General features: G+C 32.9%; 1 protein-coding gene across 4 annotated transcripts in view; it reads right to left on the bottom strand.

Moving 5' to 3' along the window:
• Nucleotides 1-19,625, bottom strand: part of LOC148597579 (corticotropin-releasing hormone-binding protein-like) — a 49,086-nt gene extending 29,461 nt beyond the window's left edge. For 2 of the 4 annotated variants that reach the window (XM_088563657.1, XM_088563658.1), the window contains exon 1: nucleotides 19,485-19,624. In XM_088563657.1, coding sequence (XP_088419783.1) covers nucleotides 19,485-19,550 — 66 coding nt within the window. In that variant the 5' untranslated portion in view covers nucleotides 19,551-19,624. Of the gene's footprint in view, nucleotides 1-19,484 lie in introns of all 4 variants that reach the window. The other 2 variants (XR_015919109.1, XM_088563656.1) reach the window with 2 other exon arrangements.
• Between the last annotated feature and the right edge of the window lie 4,760 nt (nucleotides 19,626-24,385).

Below are 24,385 nucleotides of genomic sequence, written 5' to 3'. Positions count from 1 at the left end.
TACAGCAATTGATTAGATCAGTTGATTACATTACTTGATGAGATCAGTTGATTAGATCAGTTGATTAGATCAGTGAAAGGTTATGAGTCACAGTTCATAAATTGGAGATTTAGAGGTAAAAGCATATCAGTTGGGGGATGCAGAGCTAAGCTCAAACGTCAGTAGGGGGACTTCTAAAGCAAACTTAAATATATCTTTAGTTGATTATATTTTATATGCAGACTTCAACTCAGATTTCCCTGAAGTAAAATGATTTGCCCACGTAGTTGGCATCGTAGTGAACCCATAATTGATTATTAAAGCAATGGTTTGAACTAATAATTCTCTCTTTGTGGATTATTTGTTCCTTGCTTTATATTGTCATGTGGGTAAATTTTAATTGATATTTGCCAATAAAATTCTGTTTTATCCACAATATACTATCTAAAGCGCATTATAAACAACCACACATATAAATATTTCTGTATATTTTGCTTTCGACCGTTGACAACCATGCGCAATAAAAAAATTACCTGAAATGGGCAAATGAAATATTTATCAGAGTTCATGTACAATTCAGGTGTATAGAGCCTTCAAGTACAATTCAATTGTATAGAGCCTTCATGTACAAATTAGGTGTATAAAGCCTTCACCTACAATTCATGTGTATAGAGCCTTCATGTACAAATTAGGTGTATAGTGCCTTCACCTAAATTCCAAGAGGACTTTTCACAGAAAGTTCATTTTGAGTAAATTCCATTTGAAAATCGTAATTGACAAGTGTTTTCCGTGAACAATATTTGCATGTGTACAGCTTAACTGTTCTATTGATTAACTTTTTGGGCTGGCCAAAATTTAAGTTGGTTCGGTAAATACGAATCACTTGGTCATTTTAATAAAGTCGTTTCGGCCAGTACACATAGCTAGGTCATTTAAAGTGTATTAGTTAAGTTTATAGTCTGTTGGACCGTACACATCGCTAGGTCACTTTTAGTTTCTATCCTATAGATATGCCACTGCAGATAATGTTATGATAGTTTGTGGAAATAAAGCTATATTGAGACACTGAAACAAGCAAATAAAACATTTTTGTCCCATAAAAAGTAAATATTTTTAAAATCCTTACATTATTGAGACTGTGAACATGAATGATACTTTCTTATATTTGTCATAAAAATCTGTAGCTATAGTAACATCACAAAAAAGAATATCAGTTTGAATGGTAAATTGTGGTTGCTTTCATAAAATTAACTGTCAATGCGCAGGTTTCAAAAATATCAGGAACTTTAAACTTACAAGGAAAAGTATTCAGGCATAGATTTGTTGCAAAAGAAAACAAATATATGTTTACCATTTTTCTGCTCTTTTTTATAATTTTGTAATTTTAAATTTTGTGCAAAATTTTGCATTTTTGTAAAAATAACAACAAAACAAAACAAAACCAAAAAAAAAAAAACCAAAAAAAAAAAAAAAGAAAAAAAAACCAGCCAGCTGGTTTAGATGAAAGAACCCACTGCGGCAAGGATCAGTTTTCCGAAGAAAATTTAACATGCATTTTACACCTCTTCTTCTACACAAATATTGCAGCTGTACGAAAGCTCTACTACCAAGAATCATCAATTTCTCCACCAAGTTTTACCTTTTATTTTCAAGTTTTATTGAATTAGACCGGGTCTATTAGTGTTAGAACAGTGCAACTCAGTCTCATACATATACTGCAACCTTAGATGTATTTATTAAAATTAAAATCGTTCAAGAAATACACATTGCTAGGTGACGTTTAGATGTGTTGGTTAATTTAGTCAGTTCTGCCAATACACATCGCTAGGTGACGTTTAGATGTGTTCGTTAATTTAAAGTCAGTTCTGCCAATAGACATCGCTGGCGGCGTTTAGATGTGTTGGTTAATTTAAAGTCAGTTCCGCCAATACACATCGCTGGTGGCGTTTAGATGTATTGTTTAATTTTGCATATATATATTTTTTCATATAATGTAAATAAATTCTATTGTTATACATTTCACATGACCTTCGTTGTTATTTTGTTTTCAATTTGTTTTCATTGTAATTGGTAATTAGACTTTAATGCAATGCAACTCCAATAATTACAATGACTAATTGCATCAACTTATAAATGTTTCCTGTTTTCTTGCATAATCTTTTTTTTTTCGCATAGTCTCACTGCAGATCGTATCGAAGGTTCTGCAAATGATTTATTCACGGCATGTTAAATTTTTTGACTTACGGCAAAAATCGCGAAAATAAACTAAACGCAAAATTTTTGCGGTTCACAGTAATTAAATTGGTAATACCTTTAAAGTACTGTAATTGTACTTTTTTCGCGGGTATTTAATTTTGCGATTTTCGGACTATAATCACATTCGCGGGCACATATTTTCGGGCATGAATGCAAAACTAGTGAAATTAACTACCACGCAAAAATGTGTATAAATACAGTTTACATCGGATTGTTATAGAAAAAAATCATTTAAGTTTTACGTTGAAGTATAATGTATTAATGAAATTGTTTCACACATGTACGAAAAGCCTACAGTAAAGAGCACTTCGAAGACACAAAAAGAAAAAAAAGAATAAGAACTTACATATATTAAATTCAATAAATACAGATTACACTAATGATTTACACCTATCTTTGAAGATCATCAGCACTTTTTACGACAAACGAACACTTCACTTTAGAATGTTGACAGATTTTACACAAATTCACTGATGAAATACACAGTCGTTATACAATTTATCGATACTCAAGGGTCTCAATGAATAAACAAAAATGGCTTACAACAAATGAATCAATGAATTTATCTTAAAAGCGATTTAAAAAAAGTATGAAGTATTTGGTGGGTTTTTGACATGAATGAATCCCCCTCTGTCTGATCTTTAGCAAGACTTATTCTTAAAATTTTTGTATTTGTACCATCATGAAATATTTATAAAATTCATATAAAGTATTTCAATAAAGAACAAAATTGAAATTACGTTTTAGCTACATCGTACAAAAACATTCGGTTCAATTTAAATATGAATTATACCTCGTATGCAAATTAATGTAATTCACAGTTAAAAGATACCGGAGAATCACTGATAAAGTTTAACGTTATACCAAAATACACATTATATAAAAATGGAATAGTGAAATGGAAATGAAATTCTTGGATTAATCCTTTCAGGAACTAAAAGGCGATGGTTAAATTCGTGTTGATAGCTATACATAAGAAAAACAAGTTTAATAATTGAATTTCAGTTGTTTTTTACTTTCTTATGTTTAATTTATATTATTTACATATTATTGTTTATATTGTGTGATATTTTTATGTATGTAAAGCGCTTAGGGTGATTGTAATATTATATAATGTGCCAATCAAATATTGTAAACACTAATAGTAATAATGATAATAAATGTTTCTAATAATTGAGTGTTTACTAACATAGTGTTTGAACTGAATTATTGATATTTCAGATTCCCTCTTCACGGTGTGATTGAAAATGCCAATCTCTGTTCCCACTTCTTTCAAAATATTACAATATGACATCTTATTCCCACATCCTTTTATATTACTCAGTACCCTCTTGTTCCCACTTCCTTCAAACTATTACATAATGTCCTCTTATTACAACATCCTTCTATATACTACTCAGTACTATCTTGTTCCCTTTTCCTTCTAAGTATTACATATTGCCGTCTTGTTCTCACTTCCTTTTAAATATTACATAGTGCCCACTTGCTTCAACTTTCTTCAAAATATTACATAATGCCCTCTTGTTCTCACTTCTTTGTAAATATTACATAATGCCCTCTTGTTCTCACTTTTTTTTTGTAAATATTACATAGTGTCATGCTTTTCAATCTTATTATCACATAGTGCGCTCTTTTTTCCATTTCTCTTCGAAACAATATATATTGCCCAATGTTCCAACTTTATGTTAAAGATTAGAAGGTGTCCTTTCACCTATTCAATTTCAAAGTGACTCAGGTCTCCCATTCATTTTGACGATCAAACGATTCCCCGAATAGTTTTGCCATATGGTGTTCTTTCCGACAAACTGGAAATTCCGTCAGTTGTAGGAAAATGATGATCACTGAACTCGTATAATACTCCACATGCTTTTGCACCAAGAGTTCTAACAAATGTATTTTAATCAATTTTATTTTTTTTCAAAATTAAAATTGTTTTTCAATGTAAGTCAATCATTTCATAAAGTTGTGATAATAGTTTCACTCTGCCCGACAACAATAGCAATAAAATCCACGGTAACGGAACGATAACACTTCTTCAAAAAGTCAAATAACGGCACGAAGACACATTATCGACCAATATTGCCAAAAACTAATGACATTCGGGCGAAATAATTCATGCCTAACCAAATATCAAGCTGCAAGCAGCAGACAATTTGAAACTGGAGAAACACCCGAAATCGACAAAATTCTATTAAGGGAACGAAAAATCACCATAAAACATGCGTCAATTATCGACTATTTGTTTTAAATTTTGAACTTGATCCTGAACTTAATATCACGAAGCAATTGAGCGACAAAAACAACGTAGGGCCAAAACTTTACTTGAAGATTTCAAATAAAATGTTTATTTCGTTGAACGTACTAACACGATTACACGACGTTCCAACAAATAGAAAAACGATTGTTCAATCGAAACTATTAACATTTATTATTGCCGGACATGCGTAAGGATAATCGTGTACCTCGAATATAGGACATATTTTAAAAGCATTTGATTCAATTCAGTATGGACGAAAACTCAAAATAAAATGTTTTTTTTTAAAAAAGGTTAAGCCACGGCACAGGTACAAGATCAAAGTAATTAAATATTGAAGTGTTCTATGATTAGAAAAAAATAACAGGCACATCCACTTCTGATAGAGAAATAAATCTTACTTCTCCAGAAATGGGTACCTAACCTTTAAGAAATATATGAGTAATTTAAATGCACTCTCGGGATGTTATTAAAATTGTACCAGAGAACTGTATCGAGTCCTATGACTTATCCACTTTGACAAGTGTCAAAGAATGTACTTTATTGTGGCTGTAAGGTGTTATGTTTGGTGGATAGTCAATCCGGTAAGACGTGGAATACAAAAGGAACAGATATGGTGAATATCTACTAAAAAGTAAAATAACGACATGGAGACAGTGTCTGTAGTGAGGTTAAACTAACATTATAAGGTCTTTACCTTCCCTAAATTTAAAGTCAAAATGAACTGATAAAACAAATAAACGCACAATAAAATTCACTCAGTAATAAATCCGATTCCACTGGAATGGGCCATTAAAAAAACGATACTGTCAATGATATCGGAAATAGTTTAATTACAAATAGTAATCGTTTACTTTCTATAGCGTTGTCAAATTTAGGAAAAAAAGTAGTCAGCATAATAAATCATAGTTGCTGTATCTTCATTGGCTTAAGTTTACGTGAAAAATAAATCTATAAATTAAGTTAATAACTCATCTTATACACAAGATAAATGGTTTATCCTTGTAGCATTGATATCCTATAAAAAAAATCAAGTGTCAAGAACTAAGGGACAATTCGGATACATCAGATGCATCAAAATAAGCATTTTCATGTACTAGTTTTTGTTGTAGTTAGGCAGAGAAAAATACTAGTGTATGTATGCTTCAAATGAAGTAAAGATTACATTATCAATATGGAAACATTACGGTATTATTTAAAACTCAGTCGAGCCAATAATTTTTCTTTTATAGTTCAACCCGTTTGTTCAAAAGAATTTAACCACTCTCTCTTTTTTTCTATAAAGAGTAATCAAGGGAACCAAGGTTATAGCAGTAATCAAAAGAATGTAAACCAGGGACAGAGACCAGACAAGGAAAACAGACATACACAACAAAGAACATAAAGTAACTAAAATCGTACATACAAAGTAACATATGTATATGAACGACTAGGACTCTAATTAAAGTTGGGAGCATGGACCATGTACACTGGTAGGGTAAGCGGCCTTTGAAGTTCTAGAAACACCAGCCATGTTGTTCAGGAAAAGTCAAGTACAGGGTAGACGAAAGAGGGAAGGAAAACTATGACACGTGGAACAAATCGGTTTTCCTGGAGCAGATTGATACACCTTAACGATCCGAGTTCATGATGACAACCATAAAACTATTCAAAACTTTATATATTAAATCTTCCTTTATAGAGTATACCGGCTTTATGATGTGCGACAATAGCATGATATGCAGTTTGTATGTTATATACAACGCAATGTAAATAAAATATTATATCCAAAAAATGTTAACTGCATCTGTATTCTGGAGAACATTTTATTTGCATGAAAACTACTTAAGTCTGAACACATTATTAACCGTCTGTGACGTCACCTATTTTAAAGACAGACTTTGATTGAAGTAACCATAGTATTTTTGTGGCACCAGGTCCTGAAGTAACATTTAGTGTCCACGTTGTTGCTATGACGACAAACACCAAAGCCAAAAATAGTCACATAATGAGCAAGCTGATTATTCTTCCTTTGAAATTATTTAATCCTTAGTTTACTGCATCAATGAGGAAATTGTACTCGATACTTGCCATTTAAAAGCCTTTCAAATACTAAAAGCATCACATTTATAAATATAACTTTTTTATCATATAGATAGCAGTATTTTATCGACCGTCCCAAGTGTAATAAATTTCGACAATTAACACTGTGAAATAAAATCGCCATTTTTACTCTCGGACTTCCTCCCGCCAAAATGTCACACCTTTGATATCAATCCGCCAATCTCATAATTTAAAATCCATGTTGAAAATATCGATAAAGTATGAATAAGATCTGTATAATAAATAGGATAATCAGTTGGTTATAGTGAATAACCAAAATATGGTCACTCAGGCGAAGAACGCTTGAGGATTTAACTCGTGCGCGAAACAAGTGCCTCAAATTCGTTAAAGAGTAATCAAGGGAACCAAGGTTATAGTGGTAATCAAAAGAATGTAATCCAGGGACAAAGACCAGACATGGAAAACAGACATTCACAACAAAGAACATAAAGTAACTAAAATCATACCTACAAAGTAACAAAAGTAAATGAGCAACTCGGACTCTGGGAGCATGGACCAGGTACACCGGTAAGGTAAGCGTCCTCTGCTTTTCTAGAAACACCCGCCGAGTTGCTCATAAAAAGTCAAGTCCGGAGTAGACAAACGAGGAAAAGAAAACTATGACCCGTTGAATACATCAGTTTTCATGGTGCAGATGGATACACCATAACGATCCACGAGTTCACGACCATAAAACTTCTGTAGTGATGACTTCATTTTTGTAGCAACATAACCCTGTTCCAGAAGCCTATTTGTTAGAGTTCTAGCGCGATACAAAAAGTCTGCGTAGTTTCGGCAAGGTCTGGCAAAACGTATGAGTTATGAACACTCTATACGTTCTTCGGCACTCGTGATAATATTTTGGTTATTCACTCTTTCCAATTAATTATCCTATTAAAAGTGCTCTAGGTCGTTGACCTTCAAATTTTGTCGCTTTGAATTAATTATGTCGGGCTTGCTTAAATTTGAATAATTCCGAAAATTACCGCTATGTGACGAGTTTTGAATTTAAGACTGGTAACTGTTTTTGATTATTTTTTACCATGCATGGATGACTTTCTTCTTTTGTATTATGACTGCTACTTATGAAAAAAAGAGAAATTGAAATTATAGTATACTGTTTCATAACAGTTAAGTGAATGCGTCAGAGAAAGAAATAATATTACGAAATTGAAGAAAGATCTTTTTCTCGTTATTCTCCTTATCAGATATTTTCTATAATACATGACATGTCTTGAACATCCATGACACCTATTTGTTAAGGTCTTCTGAGCTTTAAACGAGAAGCGAACATTTCATTTTAGAAGGTTGACAAATCTTACACAAAATCACTTCCGGTGATGAAAACCACGGTCGTTATTATTTTTTTCTATACTCAAGGGTCTCAATGCAGACACAAAATTGACTTATCTCGCAACAAATGAATCAATGGATTCATTTCAAAGAGATTTCAAGACAGTTTATAAAAAAACCCCTTATTTTCGATATTACAATTTTTTATGACATCCTGTACGGCACTTTTACCACCTTGCATGAAATATTCATAAGAAGCACTTCAATTAAGAATAAAACAAACTGTAAAATTAAAAAGGAGCCTCAAACAACATTAGAATAAATTCAATTTTAAATTATTAATCATATCTAAAACAATTGAATACGAAAGTAAAAAAGGGGAGATCGAAAAGTTTTAAGTTTAATGTCCACACATATACCATAAAATGGAAAAGTGAAATTAGGAGGAATTCCAGGATATACCTATTAAAAGCAACAATAATGCAGCTCCCCATTACGAGTAAACGGTAAAAATTGATGTTTCTATAAACAGCTTCATCCAAAAAATAATAATAAAAAATGAAATTAAAATAAAATAGATAGATAAAAATAAATAATATAACAAAATACTGATTGACGTAATTTTTCATTTTTGTTTTTAACGATTGATTGTTAACCTGTTGCGGTTACGTACAAATATTTAGCCCATAGTTGTGGAACTAAATTATTAATATTTCAGGACACTGCTTCGTCGTGTGGATGAAAGTGTGTCATGTTTCTCTGGCCTGCTGAATACTACATGGTATCATTTTACTCCCTTTCACGGCTATACTTTACATAGTGTTCCCTCGTTCTTCTGAATGCTATATGGTGTTATTTTACTCCCTTTCAAGACTATACATTATATTTGTTTCCTCCTCCTCTTTCTCCTTTCTATATATTACATAGTTCTCCCTTTTCATGATAAAAAATTTAAAAGTTTTCTCCTTTTCCTACTCGTAACATAAAGATTACAAAGTGACCCTTTTCACCCTACTATCTTCCTTCTAAATATTGCACAGTCCTACCGCATTTCTTCTTTTGGATAAATACTAATCAGTTCTCCCCTAAAGATTACAAAGTACTCCCTTTTTACCATTCCTTCTTCCTTCTAAATATAAAACAGTCCCCCAAGTGTTTCCTCTTTATGATAAATACTAAAAGTTCCCTCTTTTCTCACTTCATCCTAAAGATTTTAAAGTGCCCTCTTTTCACTATTTTTGCTAAATACTACATTGTATCATATTGTTCTAACTTCATACATGTACTACATGCATGATTAGACGTTGTCCTCTTCTCCAGACGTCTTGGTTTGAATTGTAAGCTGCCTCCTAATTTTCCATTTGTTCCAGCATCCTCAGAAAAAAAGGGTGAGATTCTAAGACATTATTTGCCATTTTTTGTTAATTGTACACATGAAAATGAGAAAGTTTCCATTGAAAAAGGGTGCCAACCCCCTACCCTACTTCTTGATCCGCCACTGTGTTCTGATGGTCAGACTATTTTACATTTATAACTTTAAATTCTTTCTATTCAGATTGTCAATATTGGCTTATTTTGGACTAGATAACGGTGTATTGGTCAATCGGTGAATTTCTCTTTGCCATATGGTCTCTTTCCTCGACAAATAGGAAATTCCATATGTTCTCGGAAAATTTTAAATAATGACTCAAATGACCTGAAATCCCAATACTTTTGTACCAAGAACTCGGGTGAATGATTTTTATTTATTTTGTTCAATAAAAAGAAATATTGCAATTTTAGTCAATAATAGAATAGAGGTGTTAAAATATTATTAATGATTATTAACAACCAATAATATGTTCCATGGGTGCTTTGTGAAGATCACCTACTAATGCATTATACATTTTCGGTACATATTCCTTGTGTGTATATTGGAGAATAAAAGACTTGACAAGTTGCCAGGGTTATTACTGCACAGTAAAAGCCCTGCGTTACCTCCCTTTAGTTCATACCCAAAATATAGTTTTAAGTTCATGATGAAAATCTGATATCCTCCATAAGTTGATATGATAACCGGATTATTTTTCTGTGTAGCTCTGTCATTTTTGAAATGATTGTATATTAATGAGATCAATTACCATGTGTGAATAGTACATGACATATTTAGGATGTTTGCTTTGAATATATATTCGAAAAAAAAAACAAAGCATCGAAAACAATGGAGAATTCGGGTACGTCAAAATCCCAAGTAATAACTCGAAGGTAAAAAACAACTTACATAAACAGTGAAACAAAAACTGCGTAGCAGCTTATTTTCACTGAGTGCTAAATTTAGTGTATCTAATACCGTATAACAAGTTATTCTCACTGGGTGCTGGGTGTATCTAAGCGGTTCACGCCACAATATATACATCGAAACATTTACTCCCAGCTTAACAATTAAATGCAACAGATATCCTCCGCCTAAATTAGACTCGGTAACATTTTTGGCATGCATGTTTGCGTCAAAACTGCCAAATCTTACGCCCGCTAGAATGCTGTGAAAATTCTTTAATTCTCGGAGGCCAATTTTTGTGAATAAGGGAAAACTAGTTATTTAATTTGTGCTTTTGAGATTTTCAGTATGCACACCAATGGGATTTTCTTTTCCGTTTGGAAGCAAATTCGTTGTTTGGTCTACCTACGACAACTATAAAATATGGTATCCCACGAAAAATAAAACTTTCTCAGTTAACAACTGTCTGTTTATTGAAAGACTTCAGTGATTGGCAGAACATCTACAGTAGCAATGGCCAATATTTTAAAAGGCAAATACGTTAGCCCGGAAGCCACCGGGTAACTAATCTTGTTCTGATCCCAAAAGGCGACTGCTATAGAGTAATCAAGGGAACCAGGACTCTAGCGGAAATCAAAATAATGGAACAGAGGGACAAAGACCAGACACGGAAAGAAGACACACACAACAAAGAACACAAAACAACCAAAACAATACAAACAAACCAATAAAAGTAAATGAGCAAATCGGACTCCATTAAAACTGGGAACATGGACCAGTTGCACTGGTAGACTAAGGGTTATCTGCTTTTCTAGAAACACGCGCTGAATTGCTCCTAAAAAGGTCCAGGTCCAGGATAGACAAAAGAGGAATAGAAAACTATGACTAGTTGAACAAATCAGTTTTCGGGATCTCACTTCGTTCTTGGTTCAACTAAGATCTCACTATGTTACTGTTATAGCATCACTTCGTTACTTTTTATGGCCTTTTTTATAGCTGCTGTCGTCCAAATATCAATGGGTAACTTCTATGATCTTCTGAATGACGAGAGCAGGTCTCATTGAGTAACTACTACAAATCTGATTAAATAATAACATCAAAAAAGCAACTTCCAAAGTTTAGATCTTATTATAATAGCTCTTATCTAATATGGTCAATTTAATAGTCCGGATCTCATTCGGTCAATTTAATAGTCCAGATCTCATTCAGTCAATGTAATATTCCAGATCTCATTCGGTCAATGTGATATTCCAGATCTCATTCGGTCAATATAATAGTCCAGATCTCATTCGGTCTTTATAATAGTCCATATCTTATCAAGTCGAATTATTGCTGCACCTGATCTCATTACTATAGCTCAAATTTTCATTCAGATGAGTCAATCGTTAAATTTTTCAAGTCAAGAAGAACAGTGACGATTAGCTGGTGACGACAACGGTCAGCAATATTCACTAACATTGATGCAGGCTTAATTAGCAATTGTATTGTAATTAATGGATTTACTGTCAATAACGTTCACGGAATAATGAAGCATGTGACGTTAATGTATACCTAATTTGTTTAATCTTTACATGTACCTAATCAATTAAGTATGATATAACGTAACGCAATCACGAAAGACTTTTCCTACTTTTCCATTGGATAATTATTTGTATTTCTTGACTGTTGCCTGGAGATGCTTTTCATATTCATTTCGATCGTTCAATCAATCGTCACATAATGATTAATGGGAGTTCCTGAAAATGTTTCATGTTTGAATTATTTTTTGTTATTTTCGTGGTGGACAGTTAAGCACAAGAATTGGTACCCGCGAAATTAGTTTTAAACAGTGAAAATTGATACTCGCGAAACAGGTCACAGGAAACAGAACCAGGGGAAAACAACCGTGTATATCTATCCGTTTAAAGTAATCAGAGAAACCAATAAATACATGTCTATAAATAAATAAAGTAATAATCGATAATCTATACCCTCTCAATTTAACCGTCAAAAAACAACAATGAGAACGAATTAACTTTTTGAATGGAGTCAACAAATGTTGTTATAATTCCATCTTGAAAATTACTGCCGGTTTCCACAAAATCGAGAGTATACACTATGCCAGCATATGAAGGATGCCTTATTAGAAAATGTATCGAGCGAAAACGATATTGTCGTTGCCATTGATTTAAATCTGAAATTTGACAAACATACACAGAATCACCTAAATATTTTTTTTCTCTAATATATGGTCCTTGGAGCGTCAGACTACTCTTCAAAGTGATATCAAGACCACATATGCAAGAAGTGTTTTGAGTCCACAGAGAAAGATTGACATTGATACTATGGAAAGAAGTATTTCAATGTAGAGCCACAAAAACGTTGCCGAAGCTAAAAGACTAGCCATATGAAGAGAAACTTAAACTTATAAAACTGCAAACTTTCAGATTCCGTCGACTGCGGGCAACATGGTCGAAGCCTATAAGATATTGAACAACATTTACTGCAAGTGTACAACAACTGGTATGTTTTCAATAAATAACAATATCACAGGAGGTCATACCGTGAAAGAGTAATCAAGGTAACCAAGGTTATAGCGGTAATCAAAAGAATGTAATCCAGGGACAAAGACCAGACATGGGAAACAGACATTCACAACAAAGAACATATAGTAACTAAAATCATACATACAAAGTAACAAAGGCAAATGAGCAACTCGGACTCCACTAAACATTGGAGGCATGGATCAGGTGCATGGGTAGGGTAAGCGTCCTCTGCTTTTCTAGAATTACCCGCCGAGTTGCTCATAAAAAGTCAAGTCCGGGGTAGAAGAAAGAGGAAAGGAAGGAAAACTATGATACGTTCAACAAATTAATTTTCATGGCGCAGATGGATACACCGTAACGATCCAAGTCTCCACAGGCTCTGGCATAAAGTATGAATTGTGATATGAACACTCCATACGCAGGCGCTGAAGGGATGTTGCCACAGATGAAAGGAAAGTTGACAAGTGTGAATGAAAAGTCATCACGTTTGTTGTAAAGGTTGATCAATAGTTTTCCTTTACCATCGATTTCTAAGTGTAGGTCAAGATATGAGGCTGACGTAACAGTGTCTGTAGTTTCCTTTATCTCAAGTTCTTTGGGGTAGATCCGATGTATCAAATCCCAAAAATTAGGATTGTTTAAAGGTAATACGTCTTCTATATGACGGAAACTGAGATTAAAGGATCTAGGTAAACGATATTCTTTCTTTCTGATTTGATCAACTATTAAGTCAGCCTCATAGGAGTGAAGGAATAGGTCAGCAAGTAGAGGAGCACAATTCGTTCCCATTGGAATGCCGACCGTTTGTTGAAAAACACGTCCATCACACTGGACAAATATGTTGCTGATTAAAAATTCCAGCATTTTGTAAACATCTTCTTCTGTATATTTGAAAGATGATTTGGAATTATTTCTTAAAAAGTATGAGGAATCTCTACCAAGAACTATATATTTGTATCTAGGTGTACCATCGTTTTTGGAAAAACAACAATGTATAATGTTTTTAAGTCGTGATTTTAACTAAGTATGTGGAATAGAAGTATACAGTGTTGAAAAATCTTAAGTTTTAATGATATTATATTCTGATAATAGTTTTGAACTGATTGTCTCCAAAAGATCTTTCGAATTTTTCAGGATCCACATTGAATTAATACCACTACCGGAGTTACAAGTGTTGTGGTAGGACAACATGAAAATTACGAAGTACCGATGTAAACTTGACATCCGGCAAAACTAATCCACCAACAGTATTGTGCAGGTATGAACAGCTTATCTTTTTCAGTCGTAACAGTCCAACACATTGACACGTAAAAACAACGACTTGATAAATGTTGGAGTGATCATTCTTGACAAATAAATTTTAATTAATTATTTTAAAGTTTTAAGCTAAGTATTTTTCGCGTTGAACCAACAAATTATATTGACTATCCATCTTTTTATGTACAGATGTTCAAATATATAAGAATACGTAAGAATTGACTCATTTCGTTAGGAAAATAGAATAAAGTTATATATATCTTTATAAATTATTAACATTAACCAGAAAATGATATGTAATTATCAAAAAATGTTTGATACAGTACATCTTTAATTATATAAAGATATGCGCCTACTTACAAATAATGTATTTGTTTTATCATTCATGTAAGTAAAGAAGCATCAACTATCGTCTGTGCATATATTTTGATATGATACTCATACTTCCCTCATGCAATATGACTCATATTTTATATAAGATAGCCAATAAATAAGTTTCCGATCGCTTAGTATAATTTTTGGTACATTAACATTTTGTAAAGAATAAAATTAATATTGAATGAATAACATCATTTCGTTATTATCCTTGTTATGTCCTTATGTTGCTGCAAGATTAAAGTCATCACTATAAAAGATTTATGGTCTTCATGAACTTGTGAATCGTTGTGGTGTATCTATTGGCGCCATGAAAACTGATTTATTCAACGTGTCATAGTTTTCCTTTCCTCGTTTGTCTACCCCGGACTTGACTTTTTATGAGCAACTCGGCGAATGTTTCTAGAAAAGCAGAGGACGCTTACCCTACCGATGCACCTGGTCCATGCTCCCAGTTTTTAGTGGAGTCCGAGTTGCTCATTTGCTTTTGTTACTTTCTATGTATGATTTTAGTTACTCTATGTTCGTTGTTGTGTATGTCTGTTTTCTATGTCTGGTCTTTGTCCCTTTGTTTTAGTAATTGAAATATACTATAACCAATGTTTTTACAACCACTAGAGACACTCTAAAACAAGGATACTAATCTTCCAGGTTGTTGTGACACTCCTAGCTTTTTGTAGACATGGATATCGACTTTAGATTTTATCGGTAATGACCTACAAAACGTTGGGTGAAAAAGTGGAATTGTTATCGCGTCTCCGTAATTCTTAACCTGCCTTCAGAGACCTGCGATCGGCACAAGTACATCATTTATCTTTTCATGTCCACTCCCACAGCGAGTATAATAGAGGTATTAAATTCATTGGAGTAAAAAAGTCAAATAACCACAAATAAACGCTCCGTAACATAACTTTGTAATCAAGTGTTATTCACAAGACAAGAGAACCTCCCAAGAGACATCAACAAATGTATTTATGACGTCACAGACGATTGACTATAGTTTCCCAGACTAGTGGACTCTATTGTTCCAATTATCGATGAAGAACATGATCATCAGGACAATCATTGTTACTAATTCTGTGTTTCATGATTGCGTGTAATTAGTTCTGTTTATGTTTATAACATCCGTATCATGTTATTTGAAATTTAATTTGTAGGACCAAAGGACATAGAATCACGTACGGAACGACAGAATCTTTCTGCGATTTTCAACATGCATATACTTTTAGACAGAGATAAGTAGATGGTATTAATTGTCACCATTATGTGATGAATAATTGTTTTGTAGTTTTAAACCAATGACTACATACAATTACAATATATAAACAACTGTAGATTTATACTGTATTGTTAAGGATCTAGAATATAACAATACCAATATGATACAAATTAGTATTTGACTACTCTGGGTAATAGTTACATCTAACACTATGGAGACACTACCTCGGACTTGACTTTTTACGAGCAACTCGGCGAATGTTTCTAGAAAAGCAGAGGACGCTTACCCTACCGGTGCACCTGGTCCATGCTCCCAGTTTTTAGTGGAGTCCGAGTTGCTCATTTACTTTTGTTACTTTGTATGTATGATTTTAGTTACTTTATGTCCTTTGTTGTGTATGTCTGTTTTCCATGTCTGGTCTTTGTCCCTGGATTACATTATTTTGATTACCGCTGTAACCTTGGTTCCCTTGATTACTCTTCCATTAAACCCTGAACATTATTTATAGGGCAGCCTTTCTATTTTTGAAGTTAAAAGTTCTAACTGTGTAAGTGAAAGTAATAAAATTCAACTGATTAAATTTTTTTGTTACGTCATAAGTATTTTTTTTGTTATGTCATAAGCAAGCGAAGCATTGTATTACGGTTTCTGGATGCCATATGACTCTATTATCAAAACTATTTCTTTTACGACTTGAAACATTATTTTTCTTCTCTTATTTTGCATTATTACTTGACTTGATAAAAAAAGCATTCTAATATTACTAAAAATATCGAATGTCTAGTGGCAACGTTACGTCATATTGTCTGGTCTGTAACATCGACAGTAAACATAATAACGTCAATTTTGAACGTCCAATCAAGCGCGATAACTCTGATATTTTGTCATTTCAACATCAAAACTGCCGTTGTACTGTATTTATAAATTTATACAATAAGACAAGACTAGAGCCCAAAAGTAACATGATATCGACTATAATATCGTAAGATAATTAGGATTACAAATTTTGATTAAAAACAAAAAACAAAAAAAACAAAAAAACAAAAAAACAAAAAACAAAAAAAAACAAGAAAAACAATAAACAAAAAAACAAGAAAAACAAAAACAAAAAAAAACAAAAAAGACAATCTTCTCTGCTATTTTTATTAAGTAGTTAAAAAAGCATTTAACGATTGGATAAATCTATAAACCATAACTGCGATAGAGTAGTAAAGTCCTTCCCAGTGCCTTATAAATCTTAGGAGATAAACTTGTTATCAGGACAAATAGATGGTGGAAATAGATATTGACATCATGATTGTTAAAAAGACTATATAATTTAACATTTCATGTCTTTTCTGTAAGACTTAATTACACACCTCGTTGATTGCATTTTGTTATACCTGTCATACGAGGGTTTTTAATTTTTCACGCACACCCTGCTGTTTTGCATAATTCAACGACAATCTACTTTCCAAAATAATGGTTTCAAACATGTCATCGCTTACTTAAATCCATTGTAACAGTATGAGGTAAGTTCTTCAAAATCCAGAGCTAAAAAGCAATAGTGTAGAGTTGTCCAACTACTTTGACCGAAAAAAAAAACAAAATGCAGATCGTATTATATCTGCTTTTTTGTCAGACTATCAACTTATAAGATACAATTTTAAAACTTTTTCGTAGGAAAATAGTAACCAAAAATCATCTTCATCGGAGTTGTGGCTTGAACACAATAAAAAATGACAAAGCCAATAGATCTAATTGGTCACTACTGTTCCAAATGACAGGAGTAGTAACATAAAGCGCTAAACATAGAAAGCTTTATCAGTAGGACATTAGCTTTAGCGGTAGTTTTATCAGAAATAAATACGAGCAAAACATCATTGCTTTAAGTTAAATATCTGTTCTCAAACTTATCAACTGTTTCAAAATAGATACATCATATTGTAGCAAGACAAAGTTTTTGCTTTTCTTACACTATTAGACGTTTACTTTATCAATGTGCTAATGATCAGCGTATAATACAATACAATAATACATCGTAAATCGTTAGGTTTTATCTCGCCATGTTTTTTTTATATATGGTGTTAAGGTCATTTTATCAGCAACTAAACTTTTTCAGAATATTTGTCCAGAGACATAATACTGGCAAATTGAATACTACTTGAATATTCAGGTGAAGTGAAATGTAAACATTGTAACACACATGAATAATTTCACCGGTATAATTATTATAGGGGCCAGTGAAAGTAGACGCGATGTTTTAAGTAGCACCGGTATAGCTATTATAAGGGCAAGTGAAAGTAGACGCGATGTTTAAGGTGGCAACGGTATAAATACTGTAAACTATTAATTTTCGCGGAGTACAATTTTCGCTATTTTCGCGGTGAAAATAAAAGCACGAAAAATCATACCCGTGAAATTGATTTTTCACACTATATCAGGGTAATAATTTGTTCAATCCGCGAATTTTGATACCCGCGAATATGTTCACTTGACAAAAATTGATACATTTAAAGTATTATAGGGACCAGTGAAAGTAAAACCCGAAGTTTTGTAGCAAGGGTATAATTATTTTACGAGATGGACGTAAGGTCATGGTAAAGATCACTTCCGTAATCATACAAAGGTGTGGCTACCTTTATACTTTCGTGTTTAACCCCGATAAATTGCCCATGGAGATTGTCTGGTTGAGTAGTTATCTCTTTAATATACATACCGGTATCAACTTCCTATTCTCCTTAATTCACACACACACTCACACACACTAATACAGAAAGGCATGAAATGATGATTAATCTTTCAATGTTCAAAACAGCTGTCGACAGAATTTTATTCAAACGTAAGCAAAGTGTTTAAAAATTTCAAGTGGACTAAAGGAGAGTCACATCAGTACAGAGAACAATTTAGCAAAAATAAATAAATAAATAAATAAATAAAAAATCATTACTCATTATTTTAGAAGAAACGGAGTATTTTTCAACCAAGGCCTAATATCTAAAAAAAGAATATGGTAAGAGACCTTTTGAGATGCCATTCCTCATACTCTAATCGAGTCTGTAAACCTCCCTTTTCCATTGTGGCGGGAATATACCAGTAGTGATTAAAAAGCATTTACATGCTATTGCGTCATAATCGGTAAAACAGACACGTGGTGATTCATGCATGTCAGGAACCCACAAAATTTACTTACTTAGTAGTTCAAGGCCACATAACATGTCATTCCGTTGTTGTACTTCAGAAATAATGTATGAATTTGGCATTTTATAAAAGTTGTCGTTCTTGGTTTCGTTTAATTCAAATTAAATGTAAGAATATGATTTTCTACAAAGCACAGAGGGACTATAGTAATGTTCAAAGGAAAAAAAAAATATATAAACCATAATTACAGCAGATGCAGAACCCAAACAAACTGATAATGTTTTTTTTTTTAAATTAGAATCATCCCTCCCTTTGGGAGTGTCTGATTTTTTTCTAGATTAATTCCTAAATAAAGGGAAAAGGTCTCCTTTTCTTGTATATACATGTACGTTTTCATTTAAAATAAGATCTGCCAGTTTATGGTATTGCTTCTGATATATCAGAAATCGTCAAGAAACAAATCCCTCATTATTTACTTACTTTTGATTTAATCAATAATTTGTCAAACGTATTGTACAATTAAATATAAAGTATCAAATAAATGTTAATACGAATGTTTATAAAGAGTAAAAATATACTTTTAACAACATTTAATATTTTATATAATAGCTTTAAACGACGTTACAAATAATAAAAAAAAATGTACCATTATGTCATTGAATGCATTAAATAGTGAAATTATGTAAATGTAAAATGTTAATCTTAAAAATTAAAAACTTCAATATGAAATTGAATATATATACATGTACAAAAAATTAATATGCTATGAAACATTACAACAAATTTACTTAAAAAAATAAAGATAATTAATTGTAATTAAATGTTATAAATGTAATTGAATGTCATAAAATGTTATTAAATAATTACCTTAAACGACATAATATAAACTACACAGCTCTCAGCCAAACACAGTAGAACAAGAGAGTATTTCATTTTGTTGCTGTTTATGATCTCTTACAAATCAAAGTGAATGGAATTGAGCCGTTATCAATACTTATATACCACACCACGCAATCAAAGAAGACAATCCCACTTTATAATGCTCTATATTGATTCAAATGTATCAATATGTTACAGCAATTATATTAAAGATATTGAAGTAAACAGCTAATTGTTTTAATTACTTTAAGGGACTATTATCTCCTGATTAAATAACCAGGCTAATGGTTTACGATATAAAGACTGCAGAGAGAAAAACAACACACAAAAACAAATGTGAAAACAATTAAAAGCACATGAAAAGAACGGAATTCGAAATTATAGTAACTAATATTCTTATAAAAAATAAAAAAGAATAAAGAAAGGAAAGGATGAACAATTAACATTCGAATTCACAGATTAATTTGGTATAGGACACTCTTTAAGTAAAGACTCGTGATTCTTGGCCAAGTTCTAATCATATTGTTAACTACTATAACAAATTGCTTGACCAAACAAGTAGCGTGTTGTGGGATACTTTGACATCTTGCTTGACCAATCAAGTAGCGTGTTGTCGACTACTTTGATATCTTGCTTGACAAATAAGGACCGAGTGTTGATTTCTTTGATATCTTGCTTGACCAAACTAGTATCGTGTTGTATTATATTTTTACAAACTGCTTGACCAAACTAGTATCGTGTTGTATTATATTTTTACAAACTGCTTGATCAAAAATGTATAGTGTTGTGGGCTATACTTCGACAAACTACTTGACCCGACGAGTATCGTGTTGTATTATACTTTTACAAACTGCTTGACCCCACACATATCTTGTTGTATCATACTCTTGTAAACTGGTTGATCCAATATTTATTTTGATACGTGCCATTTGTACCTGAAATGATTACATAAAAATATACACCTCAAAATAAACCGCCCCGTAATTCAAAACCCCCATATCACACTCCCTGCTCCAAAATATTATTTTAAATGGCTCAATGTTTTACGATTAGATCCGAAGCTGAACATATATCGTAACCGTTTGAGACAGTGTGCCAATAACTATGATGACAAACACGATCTTCATTGCTCTACATAAAGGTTTATTATCAATTTTACAGGAAAGCATGACAAGGAAGTGACGTTACAGATGACGACCATGTCAATTTAACAGAAAAAAAATAAATATCAGTATCATTCTGTTAATACTTGTAATTGTGACGTAATGACCGTAACATAGTTTCAAATATTGTTTAATCAACTGCATCACTGAATTTTGTAACTTAATGACTATAGTATTAATACCAATATTGTATAATCAACTGCGTCACTAACAGTTGTAACTTGAAGACCATAACATAAATACAAATATTGTTTAATCACCTGCGTCACTAAAATTTGTAACATAATGGTCGTAGCATTAATTCAAACATCGTTTGATCATCTGTGTCACTAGATTTTGTGACGTAATTACCGAAACATATATCAAATACTGTTTAATCAACCGTGGCATCATTGCTTTTTTTTTAAGTTAATGACCGTGACATAATTTTAAAAACCGTAACCTCACACACCGAACGACAATAGTGTAATGGGCGGAAGGGGTTGCCATTTATCAACTGTAAGGTATTGTTTCAGCAAGCTACTTTCAAAATATGGTCCTGTCATAGTCATTTCTTTGGCTCTTTAATGGTAACAACTCCATCGGTCAATTTATCATATAAAAAACGACATAGGCCTGTATTGCCATGCTGAAAAATTTTACCCTGCTAGAATTGAGCTCAATCCATTTGTTAACGAGATATTAAAAAAAAGAATAATTTGACTACTATGATATATTTTAGCAAAGGCAGCAATGTTTTTCCTCAGAACAAAAATCCACACATACAAGAATTATTATGGAAATTTTACGAAAAGTCATGCGAAATTTGGTTACAATCCATGCAGTAGTTTCAAATGTAAAGATCTGCAAAATTTGAAATGTAAAATTTGAAGAAAAAAAAAACAATTCAGGAGCCGTAACTCAAACATCCGTCAACGGAGCTCTGAAAATTTGGCATAGTTCCATTTCATCGTGCTGACCAATTTTATTTCAAACCAAATTATAGCTAAATCCTATTGAATTTGAATTTTGTAAAAGTATTCAATTTGATCCACATTGTCTTTTTTACTTACGACAGTAATGCTTTTCGCCAGATTAAAAAATCCACACGCACAGAGTATACTAAATATGGTACAGAACAGTCATGCCAAATTTGATAACAATTCTACAAGCAGTTTTAGAGCAGGACATTTGAAATGTACAATTTTGGAGAAATTCCCTTTCAGGACACATTACTCAAATCCGTCAACAGATCTTTCTAAATATTTCAGTCTAGGCCCATCTCATCACTCCTAACAATTTATTTCATACTAGATTTTAGCTAATTCAATCTGTTTTAGAGTTATTAGCAAGACTTTGCAATTTTTCCCCTCTATTCAGTTTAAGTATCGGCCATGTTTATGCACAAATCAATAATCAAAATTGTGAATTCGTGCTGGAAACTTTAAGAAACAATCATATTAACTTCCAGTGAATTTTGCTTTCAGAGAAAAAGATATTTTTAAACGAATAACAAATATAAAAGAAAATGTGGAAATATGACAAACAATATAATATTGATCTACACAGTTTCATGGAAATAAGCAAAATACTCATGATTACTCATGCCAAGTTTGGTTTTAATAGGTTCAGGAGTTTCATAGGAGAAGATTTTTACATATGTTTCAGCGGACGACGGACACCAAGTGATGACAAAAGCTCACGTGATCCTGTGTTAGGTAAGTTAATAAGAAAAGATCTCCTTTTGATTTTAAATTGATATCTTCAAAATTTAAAAGGTTCTGGCATTGCCCCAAAAGGATGAAAAAAAAGTTGTAAAATCATTTAAAGACCAAGTCAACACACATGATATTAGTTTTACAAAGTATATTTCGAAGATCTTTCAGCATTCATCTTGTGGCCTTTTGAGAGAATAAAGAAGGCAAGGACCTTCGATCAATGAAATGTTACACAGCAAAGTCCTAAAACAAACACACTGCGGGTAATGATTGCATAGGTCATATTGAATGCCCACTCTTTTGGCGTTTAATTGGATTCCTTTTAAATTACACATTTAAATTAACATAGTTCGATGGAGACAGGCTTTACTTTAATTCATATCTATCGACCTACTTAAGAAGCAGAAGCGGTCAGTTTCAACTAAAAAGCGCGAATCATAAACGTATGTAGAATAGCAAGGACCAAGGACCTTCGATCAATGAAATGGTACACAGCAAAGTCCTAAAACAAACACACTGCGGGTAATGATTGCATAGGTCATATTGAATGCCCACTCTTTTGGCGTTTAATTGGATTCCTTTTAAATTACACATTTAAATTAACATAGTTCGATGGAGACAGGCTTTACTTTAATTCATATCTATCGACCTACTTAAGAAGCAGAAGCGGTCAGTTTCAACTGAAAAGCGCGAATCATAAACGTATGTAGAATAGCAAGGACCTCATGCTTTAGTTAAGAAGTAGGGAGCAGATGCATCGGAGAAGACAAACCCAACACACCAGTAAAAAATAATACAACAGATTTATCATTAGAATATCCAAAACCACATGCTCTTGCAGAGTTGAAGGGACTGGATGCACTGGAGGCCATTCCAGGGGCCAACTGCACCTATAGAAAAGCACAAACCCTTATATTCATAGAACTTAAAATTTCCAGATGCAACGCTAGCGTAGGACTACAATAAAAATGAATCGTTTCTACCATTTCAGTGACATGACTCAATGAATGGTAAGAATAGTAGGGAAACGATACACTGGTACAGTTGCCAAAACCCATGCATCAGTAAATATGAAGGGTCATGATAGAGTGCCCAAATCCCATCTACCGGTACATCAGAAAAGTACCAGAAGCAACGGACCGGTAAAATAGCAATAGTCCATGTATCGATAAAATAGAAAGGCCCAGATGCAACAGTAGAGTACCACAAACCACATTCATCGTAGGAATTTCAGTGGCTAAGTGCACCGGTACAGTAGCACAAACCCATGTATTGGTAGAATGGAGTGAACTAGATGCAACGATAGAGTAGCACAAACCACGGAAGAACAAAAAGGGCCAACTGCACCGGTACAAGAGCACAAACCCTTAAAAAAATAGAACTTAAAATTTCCAGATGCAACGGTAGCGTAAGACTATCATGCTCCATAGAAATTCAAATGACCTTATGCACTGGTAAAGTAGCACAAAACCATGTATTGGTAGAATAGAGAGGATCACATGCAACGGAAGATAAGCACACCATAATCTCGTGTACCGGTAGTATGAAAGAGGTCGAATGCACCGGTAGAGTAGCCGAATCCTATGTTCCAGTAGAAAATCAGAAACAAGATTGGACGAGAGGCAGTAGTATTTATTCATTTGGCAGCTTTATATAGTTTTTTTTTTATTAGCTTATTATTGGTGGTATAAATATGTGTAACAACGTCTGTTGCAAACTATTTGTATTAATTAATACCCTGATAATTAAATCTTATATTACGTTATGCCAGAGCTTGCCACAACTACGCAGACTTTTTGTATAGCGCTAGAACTCTAACAAATAGGCTTCTGGAACAGGGTTATCTTGCTACAAGATTGAAGTCATCACTACAGAAGTTTTATGGTCGTCATCATGAACTCGTGGGATCTTTTTGGTGTATCGATCTGCACCATGAAAACTGATTAATTCAACGGGTCATAGTTTTTTCTTCCTCGTTTGTCTACCCCGGACTTGACTATTTATGAGCAACTCGGCGGGTGTTTCTAGA

This window comes from Perna viridis, chromosome 15 (genome assembly GCF_037379345.1).
Source record: "Perna viridis isolate PV_CMFRI_1.1 ecotype Kerala chromosome 15, ASM3737934v1, whole genome shotgun sequence".
Lineage (NCBI taxonomy): Eukaryota > Metazoa > Mollusca > Bivalvia > Mytilida > Mytilidae > Perna > Perna viridis.
This window is presented reverse-complemented; position numbering and strand designations above follow the sequence as displayed.